A 13150-nucleotide genomic window follows, 5' to 3' on the forward strand; every position below is an offset into this window, starting at 1 on the left:
TCTCAGACGTTCCCGGGGTCGTGCGGGTCGCCGGTACTGGGAAAGGCACCACTGTTGCTTTTGGTTTCTAGGTCTCTGCAAACCGTCCTGGGGTGTGGGGGTCGATGGAGGAGGACAGGCCTTCCCCGAAGTAGCAAGGTCCGTGGAGAGCGTGCACCCCAAAGCCAAATTCTTAGTATCAAGAGTTTTCCGGGTGGTTACCCTCTCAGATGTTGCCAGGTGTGTCCAGACAGTGAGGAGGCTGACGCAGAAGCACCCTGAGTTGCAGGCCAACCTAGAAACATAGTGAGATTCTGTCTCAAATACGACTGAAGTGTTCGCCTGCATGTGCTGCCCAGCGAGATCCAGGAAACACACCCCTCCTCAGATGTGTGGTGGAGGACTGGGACTGTTTTCCTCACCCTGAAAGAGCAGGGACCCGAAGGAATTACCATTGTATTTACTTCTGCCATTTATATATTCATTTATTCATCTTTGTGTGTGTGTGTGTGTGTGTGTGTGTGTGTGTGTGTGTGTGCGTGTGTGTGTGTGTGTGTGCACACGTGCGCGCTCATGCATGCACACGCATGTGAGTGCCACTGCGCATGTGTGGAGGCCCAGGGACAACCTGAGGGAGGTGGCTCTCTCCACGTCGGCTTTGCCAGCGCAGGTCTCCAGGCTTGGCAGCTGCGGCTTCCCCTGCTGAGCCGTCCGTTTGTTTCTGGGCGATTAAGATGGCTGAGTGTGTGGAACCCGCTCACATCTCTGGCTGAATTTTGTTGTTCGTGTGTGTTCTATCCTGAATACCTCTGTGAAGTGGATCATTCATTAACCATTCAAAACAAGTCAATTATTTTTAAAAAAGGGAGGCCCCATATTTAAGAATCTTGGCAGGCACCCGCCAGGCTAATTTGATTTGCATTAAGAAAATTAAAAAAGGAAAAAAAAGAAAAGTAAACTACCTCGGAAATGACTGACGCTGACTCAGAGTGTCTCTCCTCTCTCTTTCTCTCTCTCTTGCCATCCTAGAGCCTGGGTTCCAGTCAATAATTGCTACCTCATGTCAAAAGAAATCCCCTTTTCTGTGAAAAAGACTAAGAGCATCTTCAACAGCGCCATGCAGGAGATGGAAGTTTACGTGGAGAACATACGGAAGAAGTTCGGGGTTTTTAATTACTCCCCGTTCAGGACGCCCTACACCCCCAATAGCCAGTACCAAATGCTGCTCGATCCCAGCAACCCCAGCGCCGGCACTGCCAAGACAGACAAACAGGAGAAGGTGAAGCTCAATTTTGACATGACGGCGTCCCCCAAGATCATTCTGAGCAAGCCCCTTCTGAGCGGGGGCGCGGGCCGCAGGATCTCCCTGTCCGACATGCCTCGCTCCCCCACCAGCACGAACTCCTCTGTGCACACGGGCTCCGATGTGGAGCAGGACCCCGAGAAGAAGGCCCCATCCAGCCACTTCAGCGCAAGCGAAGAGTCCATGGACTTCCTTGATAAGAGCACAGGTCAGCCCCAGTTGGGAGAGTTGGGTAGGAGGCCGCTTGGTGCATTCTGGCGTCCTTGGATGCCTCAACCGTAGGTGCAAGCAGGCAGGCACTGCCAGACCCCAGAGATGAGGGCTGTATATCCCGAAGGCCAGCGGCGGCCATTCTTAGACGTGGGTGGAAATGGCCACAAACCCTGAGGGGCTTTCGGCCAATGTCAGAGCCTCTTGGCTCCTCAGAACAGTGCCCTGTGACTACGCTGTAGTTGAAAGTTTAGTTTTTGATACCTGTGTTAGGCTTAACTTAGATGTTAAGCAAATCAAGGTCAAAATGGGTCCCCCGCCCAGTTATCAGACCTCCTTCAAGGTCACTGTCTATAATTGTAGGAGTCCCACTCAGCCGATGTGGCTTTGGGGAACATATTTAATGTGTTTATTATGCCTTAGTCTCCTCACCTTTACCATGGCAACCGTTACTGGCTACACATGGAGGCCCTGCTGTGCGTAGGCTCGGTTGGGAACAGAATGAGTCAGGACCCACGGTAGGACAAGAGCAGTGACCAGGGCAGTGTTGACTGGAGTTATGTTTCCTGGTGATCTCTCATGTGCCGTCTCCGAGGATCTGAGAAGAGATGTAATGAAGGGGTGACTTAAGTGATGGCCCAGACTGGTTTGGTCAGGAGGATCCTCCTGCTCCGTCTTCCGTGTGCTGGGATGACAGGTGCACCTCACCGAGCTGCCCCATTAAAACCTGCTTGAAGTGAGCACGTCATAAAATAAAAGTGTGTCCCTGTGCAAGCTCCCCCTCACTCTCTTGTTCCGCACTTCAAAAAAAAAAAAAAAATAGAGTTTTTATAGGAATATGAGAATGGTTGTGCTGTTTTAATTTAGTGTCTGTCTTCCCTTGGGTGGGAACCGTGGCGTCGAGCTTTGCGGCAAAAATTCCTTGTTCACTGGCAATTTTTTTTTTTTTTTAAAGACGAGAACTTAGACTTCAAAGTCCCTATTCTAAAAATACACAACCTACTCCCCCCTCCACCATGCTTGACACTTGCTAATCCCGTAAGGTGGCCATAGAAGGAGCTGCGGTGAGAGCAGGGGCCAGTGTGGTAACCCCAGCATTTGGGAGGTAGGGGCAGGGGGATTAGGAGTCCGAGGGCAGCCTTGACTTCATGAGCTCCTGTCTCAAAACCACTAAAGCAACAACAACAAAAAACCAAACCCCCAACAAAGAGAGAAGGGGGTGACATCAGATTGTCTTACTCTCACAAATTAGTATCCCTTACCGAGTGCCCACAGTAGACACGCAGGGGGCAGTTCTGTATTTTGGTCATGGCTGCAGTTCTGGACATTAATAGCCGAGTTTCAATAAAGCGTAACTGGTGTTGGCTAGTGGGTACTGACGCTTGAATTTCTTCTAAGTGCATGCTCTAAGAACTAGCGTCGGGCTGGAGAGACAGCTCAGTGGTTAGGAGCGCCGGCCGCTCTTGCAGGGAACTTAATTCCCCTCACCCACATGGCTCCTGACCATCTGTAACTCCAGTTCCAGGAGACTGGGATCTGACGCCCTCATCTGACCTTGGGCATGCACGTGGGGCACAGACAGATGCAAGCAAAACACTCTATACAGAAAAGAACCGTTGAAATTTTTTGTGTCCCACCCCTTCTTAAATAGCAGGCCACAGAGGGACATGGAACAGATTGGGCCCAGAGGCTCTGAGGTTCTAGTTTGCCAGCTCTCCCTGTAGACTACAAGGATCAGAAGGGACTCTGTCACGTGGTGGATCCTCACAGCCAGGCCCTGAAGCCTGCCGGCTTCCTCCTCCTGCTCCCTCCCGCCCTCTGCTGTCAGCGTGATGTCAGTGCAGGGAGAGGAGGATGGGTATATTCATTCAGACGCCCACCACCATAGTCAGGGATAGCACAGTCGGGATCAGGCCGGGGTCCCTCCAAAATGTCAGAAACGTTCCCATGCTCTAAAGTAGAAAAAACGTGTAGGCGGCTTTCAGACTTCAGAGTGCCCCTTATGTGTACGTATGAGAATTTAGAGCCTCTTTCTTTCTCTTTTTTGTAACTGGGTGTCACTGTCCTTAAACTCACAGAGATCTGCCTGTCTGTCTCCCTGGTGCTTGGATTAAAACTGTGAAGCCTCTGTGCGTGTGTGTACACACGCGTGCGTGCATGAAGGTCAGAGAACAGCTTGGGGAGGTCAGGACTCTGCCTCTACCCTGTGTTCTAGGGGATCGAACCCAGGCCATCAGGTTCAATGGCTGTGCCATCTCACTGGCCCCAAGACTGTAATTTTCCTTAGAAGACTCATCCTGTGTCCGTTGCCCCCACGAGCAGATTCAGCTTTCAAGCTGTCCTCTGTTCCACAGGGAGCCTGTAGCTGCCACAGCCCTGGATCCCCCTGCCTTTCACAGTGGTTTCGAAACCCCCACCCCACCCCACCCCACCCTGGGCCACTTGGGCAGGCGGGTCTCATCGGCCTTCAGCGTTTGCTAACTGTTTCCTAGAGACCCCGCCGAGAATGCTAAGTGTATTATGGCACCGTCCTGAGCCCACGGACCCCTCTGAGCTAATGGTGCTTCCCACCGTGGGGGTTGCAGTCGGGGAGACAGGAAAAGGCTTTCACAGACTCCGCTTTATTGTGAAATCAATAGCTGTCATAAAATGGCTGTCCATGACAAACACTAAGTCACTAACTAACCCTCCCTCCCATGGCCAGCTCTCCTGAGGAGTTACACGGCATGCCATTAAGTTGAACCTCGGGCACTTACCCAGTCATGAAGGGAACAGACTGATTGACAGGCGATGGGGTCGAGGGACAGCAAAGATCCTACGTCATCTTGACCTGCTCTGAGCGTGTGCTCCGGTGTGCCGGCGTGACACGCCTCCACGGGTGGCAGTTGCACTTGGGGTGTGTGTGCGTGTATGCACACTTCTGCATTAGTGTGGAGGTCAGAGGACATCTTGCTGGAGTCATTTCTCACCAGCATGTATTAAGCTCAAGTCATCAGGCTTGCCGGGAAGTGCCTTTACCCGCTGAGCCATCCTGGTGGTGACCCCAGGTGACCTTTGATTGGAGGCCTGGGCTAGCATGGCTGGCTTGTGTTTTGTTAAAAGTCCCCCCAGAGCCTGAACGGCAGTGACTTGGGACTTCTTGTCAGCTGGCTCTCACACTGTACGGCCCAGTTGCTGCTACAGCAGGAGAAGCTTCACACAAACACTTCGTTGCCAACTGTCCAGCCTTTTTATGTAGTGACCTTTTATTGTGTGCGTCCTGTCTTCTAGCATGCTTCTGTGGTTGTGATAAAATACCGTGACAGAGACACACGTGCACACACCATGACAAATACACACAAAAATTGGCAAGCAATAGCCTCACCCTTTTCTTTTTAATCAGAGGGGGAGTGGAGTCCTGGGTCGTGTGCAGCTGTGGCTCTGTTTGTGGTTTCACTCATTTACTTTTTTTGAGGCAGCAACAGGGAGGCCTCACTCTGGAGCCCTGACTGGCCTGGAACAATAAACCCCAGGCTGGCTTTAAAATAATTCAAGATTTACTTATTTTAATGAGTCTGGGTGTTTTGCGTGCGCCTATGCATGCTTTTTTGCCTGCAGAGGCCAGAGCAAGGCGTCAGGGTCCTCTGGAATTGGAGTTACGGATGGCTGTGAGCTACCATGTGGGTGGTAGGAAGCAGGCCTGGGCCCTCTGTAGCAAGCAGGTGCTGTCAACTGCTGAGTGGCCTCCACAACCCTAGGCTAGATTTGAACTCAGAGTCTGCCATCGGAGTGCCACCACAGCTGACCTGAATTCTTTTCACCATGCTTTGATCCATTGTGTGTGTGTGAATTGTGTGAATTTGTCATTGGTCCATATGACGTGGTCGGAAGACAAACCTATGAGAACCAGTCCTCTCCATCATGTGGCTCCCAGAAGGCACCTCAGCTCCTAACTGGTGGCAAGTGTCTTAACTGAGCCATAGTTAGCCTGCCTTTTTAGTTTTTAAACTTGACCCTAGAGGAACCATGGTGCACTGGGTTGCTCTGTGCACTGTTGAACCTTTGTTTTCTGTGTTTGGGTTCCTGTTGCCCTTCATGCTTGGACCTCCTCATCTCTCTAAAGACCCAAGCAGAGTCCTGCTATTACCTCCTTGTTTATTACTGAGCACACAGCTAGAGAAGCCTTGGTTTCTATCCCCAGGGGCGGTCCTTGCCCTGAATCTTTTTTAAGCTATCACAAACGGCAGTGAATGAATTATTTAAAATGTTCTTGTAGAGGCGATTCTGCTTAAAGATGCCTCATTTGGGGGCTTGATGTCTCAATAAAGGGCTTTTCTTGTGCGCATGGGGACCTGATTCACTGCTTGGAAGCCATGTAAGAATTTGAGGTGTGGTGGTGTGTGTTTGCTTGTAACCCCAGTGGTAGGCAGGAGGCCATCGGGTCCCTCGGGCTCCCCACCCGCCAGCCTTTTCTGCTCTGGGGATGTTCCAGACTGAGGAGAGGCCCTGCCTCAAAACTGAAGCAAACAAACTGTAGCGAGTACATAAAGTCACCACACGTGTGCGTGCAAATGTGCACACGTGCCTTTTCTGCACAAACACAGGTGTACACACGGCTTGCTTATTCTCACTTCTGCACACAGCAAGCACTTTGTCTGGTTTCTGTTTGTTGCCGTCCTGTGGCAGTAACAATGATCATCACCCTGGCAACAGCCCCAGGGGAAGGGAAGACTGCCTACCTGGCTAGTAGGCCAGGCAGACTGCTAGTCACTATGGTAAAATAGATTTAATATTTACCAAACCTCAAATTTGTTGTGCGCTGGCCTAGTGGACATGTGTCTGATTGCTGCCCCAGCTCCATTTCTAGAGGAGGGAAAGGCTTTCCCCGTTTGCTCCATGATTCAGATGCTTCTCAAGTCAGGAGCAACATTTGAGGCCAGACACTAACTCCTTTTTTTTTCCTTTTTTTCGGAGCTGGGAACTGAACCCAGTGCCTTACCATTGAGCTAAATCCCCAACCCCTAACTCCTTCTTTCTAATGTTTAAGGCTTACTTTAAAAGTGCTTATGGGGGTTGGGGATTTAGCTCAGTGGTAGAGCGCTTGCCTAGGAAGCGCAAGGCCCTGTCTGGTCCCCAGTCTCAAGGGGAAAAAAAAAAAAAGTGCTTATGCACACAGACATCTGAGTGCATGTATGTAAGTTGTTACGTACACCACATGCATGCATTGCCCGTGGGAGTCAGAAGAGGATGTCAGAGTCCCCAGAACCAGAGTTAGAGGCAGATGTTTTTAAATTTCGTGTGAACTGGGTTGTGATGGCGCACACCTTTAATCCCAGTACTCAGAAGGCAGAGGCAGGCAGATCTCTGAGTCTGAAGCCAGTTTGGTCTACAGAGTGAGTTCCAGTACAGCCAGGGCCACACAGTGAAACTCTGCTTCAACAAAAAAATCAAAACATTTTTGTGTGTATTAGTGCTTGCTTACATGTGTGTCTGTGCACCGTGTGCAAATAAGGCCTGCAGAGACCAGGAGAGCATTAGTTCCCCTGCAACTAGAATCAGAAATGGTCGTGATCTGCCATGTGGGTGCGGGGCACCCAAATCCCGGTCCTCTTAGGAACAGTAACCATTAGTAGTCACCGAGCCACCTCTGCTGTCCTGTCCCCAGATAATTCCTCATAGTGGGGATTTTCCTGTCCCTTGTGGCTTATTTCATAACATGTGGCTTCTGTGGCATTAGATACCTGCTGCTTTTGCCCATGTCCCTGGTCATGGCTACTTGAATGAATTGCGTGTTAACCAGTATGTACTGGTGAGGGTGGCACAAGGACTGAGGACCACTGGTCTCCATGGAGAGGAATGCCTAGTAACGAAACGGGAAGTCGGCAAAGTCAGAGGCAGCGAGAACACATACTGACTTCCTGGATGCCCAGTGCTGACTGCTCAGTCAGCCTCACTGTAGCCTGATGGGGGTAGAGGCTTTTGTTGGCCTCGTCAGGCTGTGTCCCTCTTCCCAAGGGAGCCACAGACAGAGGCACCTAACTCCCAGATGATCAGTAGGGGCTTGGATTTGAACCAAAAGCGTCCACCTTTGAGTCTAGGTCTCTGTAGTCTTGAGTCTTTTCCTGTAGCTAAAATCCCAGGAATGAAGGGATCGCTCAGGGATGGAGCGTGGATCCGGCTCTTAGGCACTTACTGAGGATGCAGGTTTGCTCCCCAGGCCTCACATCTCTCTGGCTCTGAGGGAGCCAAGCCTTATGGGCTGAGTGGGTGCCTGTGCTCACCACCACCCCACCCCACCCCACCCTACCCCCATAGATAATGCAGAACCAGAGTCATACCTACCCAGCCCACTGTAGCAGCTTTCTTCCTCAGACTGGGTCTGCCAGCAGGGCTGGCCGGCAACCTGCCATGTAGCTGAGGATCGCCTTGAACTGATCTTCCTGGACCAGCTTCTCACTACTGGGATTTCAGAACTGCACCACAGCAAGCCTCCATTTTTAGTCTCTGCTGGTGCCTTGCCTCCTGCCCTCTTGGGCCATTTGTGACTTCCTGTCAGGACCAGATCTCTACAACATCTCACTTCAGGCCAATTGGCCAGGTGCTGTCTTGTCAGGGCTCAGAAGCGATGCTGGGTGGTCCCGAAAAATATGTAACCGTGTGTGAGGGTCAATGTCAAGATCGGCTGGGTCCTTAAGAGGCCCTTGGCCCCTCTAAATGCTTTTGGTCTTTGTTCTCCTTGTTTGGCCAGTTGTTTTAAGTTAGATTTGAACACCTCAGGCGTGGGAACATGGTCTGTCCTTGGAGGAGTCTGACCCTCACTGAGAAAGAAGATAATTTGCCAATACCAATTCTCCCTCCACCTGATGTCCAGTTTGTTTCTCTGTACCCTGGGAAACTTGAGCCAGTGTCTGGACCTCCCCAGGGCTGGTCAGAGGCAGGTGGGGCAGGCTGTGTGAACAGCTCCCTCAGACTCTCACCAATGGCTGCCGCACATGCCAGCCTGCCTCCCACCTGTGCACACAGCATGAGGAGTTTGCTCGTGCGTTAAACCTGTGAATGGGCTAAGGCAATTTCAGTGGCAGCTTAGCCTTTCGACTTAGAGCCGTCTAATAGAGTCCCCAGCCCAGTAGCCCGTGCTAGGTGAAAGCCCTTTGTTGGCAGTTCATGGCCACCCATCTTACCAGTCCTGGGTCCTCTCCAGGATGCAGAACAGTGCTTGTGGAATGAAACACCGTGTCCCTTCTCTCCCGTTCTCAACCCCGAACCTGGTGTGGCTTTATTGGTTTGCTAATGTGTAAAACCAGCTTCTAACCGTGACACACTTTTCCAGCGTCTCCAGCCTCCACCAAGACGGGGCAAGCAGGGAGCTTGTCCGGCAGCCCGAAGCCCTTCTCTCCACAAGCGCCAACGCCCATCATGACGAAACCTGACAAGACCTCCACCGCCACCACCGGGAGCATCCTGAACTTGAACCTGGGTCAGTGGCATTTACAGAAGTGTGTGTTTGGCAGTGGTGCCCACCTCTGCCCTTTGTCCTTTCCTCAGTGGCTCTTAGACACTGAGCTCCTCTATTCTGTCTGCAGAAAATGTAAAAGCTTTAGTGGATAGAGGGGTGAGGGGAGATCAGGAGGAACAGGAGGGGCTTCTTGGGCAGCTGGTTGGCTCACAAAGGTGTTTTACCACAAACCATCCTGGGCCAGTCTTTACAAGTAATTCTCGTAAACCAGTTTTGCCCTGTGTAAATATATGTGACTGAAGCAAGTTTTATGAGTCTTACTGTTTTGGGGTTGGGGTTTTCTGATAGTTTCCATTCTCTTATGAGTATGGGTGTGCTGTCTGCATGAGTATCTGTGTGCCACATGCGTGTCCATTGCCTGTGGCAGCCAGAAGGGATCAAGTCCTTTAGATCTGGAGTTGCAGATGGCTGTGATCCGCCATGGCAGTGCTGGGACCTAGTTCCGGGCCTCTGTAAGTACAGCCAGTGTTCTTAGCCTCTGAGCCAGCTCTGTAGCCGTTCCTCATTTTTTAAAATGTGAAATTTTCATCTGGATTGAGCTTGCCTTGAGGCTCAGGCCGTGGATCTCAGGAACCCTGTCTTTACCTTTCAAGTGTTGTGGTTATTGGCATGTGCCACCAGGCCTGGCTCCACTTGGTGTGGTGTGTCCCTCTGTCTGAGAGAGACAGGGTCTATCCATGGAACGCTTGCAGTTAAATTCCACGCAGCCTAGGGTGGCCTGCATCCCAGGGAGCAAGGGGCAGGTTACAGTTCTGAGTAATTGAATGCTGCCACCTTGTGGTTAAAGCCTGGAGATGCAGCTTATGACCTCATCAGAGACCCACCCAGCCCCAGAGGATCCAGAGGTTGGCAGCTGGGCTTAGAGTGTCCAGAAGGAGCAAGGTCCCTGGGCCACTGGAATAGGCAGAGATCAGTAAAGGGAAGAGCAGGGGTAGGAGGCCAGAGAGAAGCCACGGCCAAAGGAAGCAACTGCAGGGGTTTCCAGATACCGTGGGATAGAACATTCTTGGGGGGCGGGGGGGAGGCGTATGGTGTCCCATGACAATGAATTCACAGCGCCATCCAAGCTGTGTCACTGGTTCCCAGGGTGACAGGACCAATGGCTCCGAGGTGTAGTCCAGTTTACTCCCTTGCCTTTTATCTGCAGCCTGGCTTGAGTTGGACATTCAAGGTCCTTGCTAGGACTCCATCCAGAGGCACCAGCTGGTTCCTCACTTGATTCAGAAGGGGGACCAGCTTGCTACCTCGGGGACATTCGTTATTCTAGAAATGTGGTTTCTTTTCTCGGGGCCTCCTCCCACCTTCACACTCTGAACAGAAGCACTGTGGAACAGAGGCGTTCTCATGGTGACATTTCCTCTCTGCCAATCACCTGGCAAGAATAGCTCCTTCTGAAAACCAGGAGCCCACTAGGCATCCTTGTGATACCCCCGGGTCTTCTAAGCATGGCTTGAGGTGTGGGCACAGCGGTGCTGGCTCTAAGGAATCCATGAATTTTGTCCTGTCTCCCCTCCAATAATTCTAGGGTTCATGTCTCACCTCAGTCAGTGGGGGTGACAACATTGGATACATGGGTGGGTTCCTGGGATGGGATTTTAGTCTCACATTCAGGGGCTCTGCTAGGGACCCTGAAGAATGCTGTATGTGGTGGAAAAGGTTGAAAGGTAGAGGGGAGGGCAGTGACTTTATATCCGCCCATGTGACATGATCCAGAGTGCTGGCCACTGATGGTGAGAATTCACTGTCCAGCTAAACAGGGAACTGTTTAAGACAGCACAGGAAGAAAGCCACATTGGAGACATGTGAGGCAAACCAGGGATTGTCTGGGTTGGAGTAGAGGGTTCAACTATGGATTTGGGGCCACCATGTAGCCTTGAACTCGAGATCTGCTTGCCCCTGTCTCTTGAATGCTGGGATTAAAGCCCCCCCCTCTCTCTTTCTTGCACACACGCACATATGCAAGCAAACATTTTTGCGTGAGTCTGTGGAGGTCAAAGGGCAGCTTGAGGTGTTGTTCTGTCCTTCCAGGGCCCAGGTCCAGACCAGGGTTGGTTGGTTTGGTGGTGAGATGCCTTTCATGGCTGATCCCCCTCGCTGGTCTTGTTTCTCTGAGACAGGTTGTTATTTAGTTCACACTGACCTGGAACTCACCGTATAGTCGTGGCAGGCCTTGAACTTTTGGCCCTCCTGCTTGTCTCTGTGTCTGTGGGACAGGGACAGCCCAGGATGGTGGCACTCTGGACAACGCCATTGTGCCCGTATCCTGTGGCAATGACAATCTTGGGAAGAGCATCACTGAAGGTCTGAGCCCCTGTGCCCATCCCTTTTCCCCAGGGACACTGCCCCATGCCTTCCCTCTGCTCTGTGTCTGTACTTCTGGATCAGAAGTCTGAGTCTCATCCCTGGTGGTATTTGTCCTCGAGGATGTGAGTGCCCCTGGCTGGAAGGAGCGGGCAGCGGGAATTTTCCACCACTGTACCAGCAGGAGAGCACACTCCCCACCACTGTGACTAGGACTACCTCAGGAGAACCTGCACTCACATTCCCATCTCTTTCTCCCCACCCCAAGGCTCCCTACCTCTACCCCTGGTTTCCTTTCCCTAGAATGGGTTGCCTTTTGATGCCAACCTAGGAATCTTCCCCTGCTGTGTTTCCAAGGTCCTGATTATCCCGGTGCCATTTCTGGGCAATCGGAAGCCCTCATCCTTACTTATGGGCACGACGTAGTTGTCCGTTCCAACAGTGTAGGCATTTCTGCCCTCGTGGGCAGGAAATCCGTAGAGGAGAAGGGGCCTCCTGGGCTTCACATTTAGAGATGCTGTCAGGTTGCCCCGTGAAGGCTGTTCAGCTCTGCGTTCCCTCGCAGAAATGGAGGAGTGCACCTCTATCTAGCGTGGCTATTCATTCTACAGGTTTCCACTTACAGCCCGAGCTGAAACATTCAAAACGCTGCTAGCCTGGGGGAGCTGGAACCCATCCGGTAGAGAAGGGCAGGGGAGTCGCCTGCCTGTGGTAGGAAGAGGAGGTGCTGCTGCTGCTGCTGCTGCTTTCTCCCATGGAGGAGAGGAGAGATGCTCCCCAGCCAGCACTCCAGGATGGCTCATTATGTCTGGGTTAAGTCTCCGAAAGCTGCCCTCAGTCTTGATTCCAGCTCCCCTGCATTGAGCGACCTGTTCTTATGAGATAAAATAGCTTATTGGCCAGGGGCGCCTTATTTTGTAAAATGGGTACTTTGGATTATCATATTAAGAGTTTAGCCTTCGAGACTTAGGCACACACCGTAAGCCAAGGCTGCCCCGTTTGTTGTGTAGGCCCAGCTGTCCTTGAACTCTTGGCAATCACCCGCCTCAAAGGTAAAGCTAAGGAAGTGTCTACTCACAGACATACATGTCTGCACTGACATACATGTCCACAGCCACACCGCCAGGCCAGGTCTGGCTCCTTTCCAAGACGTGGGCTCACAGTAGTTAAGGCAAACGGTTTCCTAGTCCCAACTTGAATGGCCCTGGTGCCCAGCCCTCCTAGAACTGCTGAGGTAATTCCTTAGGGTGCTTGGGGACAAAGGTGTTCTCCATCTCTTTCTTTGGAAGACTTAAATAAACATTGTCTCCTCGACTCTGAAAGCCCCCTGAAGCATGGTTGAGTGTGCTCACAGAACACATGGAGAGGCAGCCATGAATATGGGGTTTCGGTCCAGAAGGTACAAGAAGACCTGCTAGTGGGACTTGCTTCCCCTTTGACCACATACAAATGACTTAGCTGATCCCAGGTGCACACAAGAACTTCTGTGTTCACACACAGACTTGTGGGGACACGTCTTGACTTATGAGAGTAGTGTCCCCACCTGCTGTGAACATTTGGTGCATATGTGTGTGTCCGTGGTCTTGTGTGTTGGGGGGGGGTGTTCTCTCCCGGTGGGGGCATCACTGTGGTAATTAATGAGTTACAGCTGTTTGGGGTTTTCTGCCTGTGCACTGTGGGTTTGCAGGGGCTGAGGGAGCTCTATGATGTAGGGAGAATCTTGTGCCACAGGAAGGGGTCTGTCTTAGGTCAAAAACCAAAGAGGGAACAGCTCTTCCTGTCCAGCTCTCCAATGGCTTCTGAGTGACCTCTCTGACAGCGGTGGAGGGAGGCCCTGAGTCTGTAGAGTATCAGGGAGGCAG

At 51.7% G+C, this 13150-nt stretch overlaps 1 protein-coding gene across 18 annotated transcripts in view; it reads left to right on the forward strand.

Annotated features, from left to right (window-relative positions):
• Positions 1 to 13150, forward strand: part of Zmynd8 (zinc finger MYND-type containing 8) — a 103259-nt gene that overhangs the window by 59062 nt on the left and 31047 nt on the right. For all 18 annotated transcript variants that reach the window (XM_032904799.1, XM_032904783.1, XM_032904786.1 and 15 more), the window contains 2 exons: positions 1009 to 1490; positions 8802 to 8948. In XM_032904799.1, coding sequence (XP_032760690.1) covers positions 1009 to 1490; positions 8802 to 8948 — 629 coding nt within the window. The remainder of the gene's footprint in view (positions 1 to 1008; positions 1491 to 8801; positions 8949 to 13150) is intronic.

The sequence above is a fragment of the Rattus rattus genome, chromosome 5, assembly GCF_011064425.1.
Source record: "Rattus rattus isolate New Zealand chromosome 5, Rrattus_CSIRO_v1, whole genome shotgun sequence".
NCBI lineage: Eukaryota > Metazoa > Chordata > Mammalia > Rodentia > Muridae > Rattus > Rattus rattus.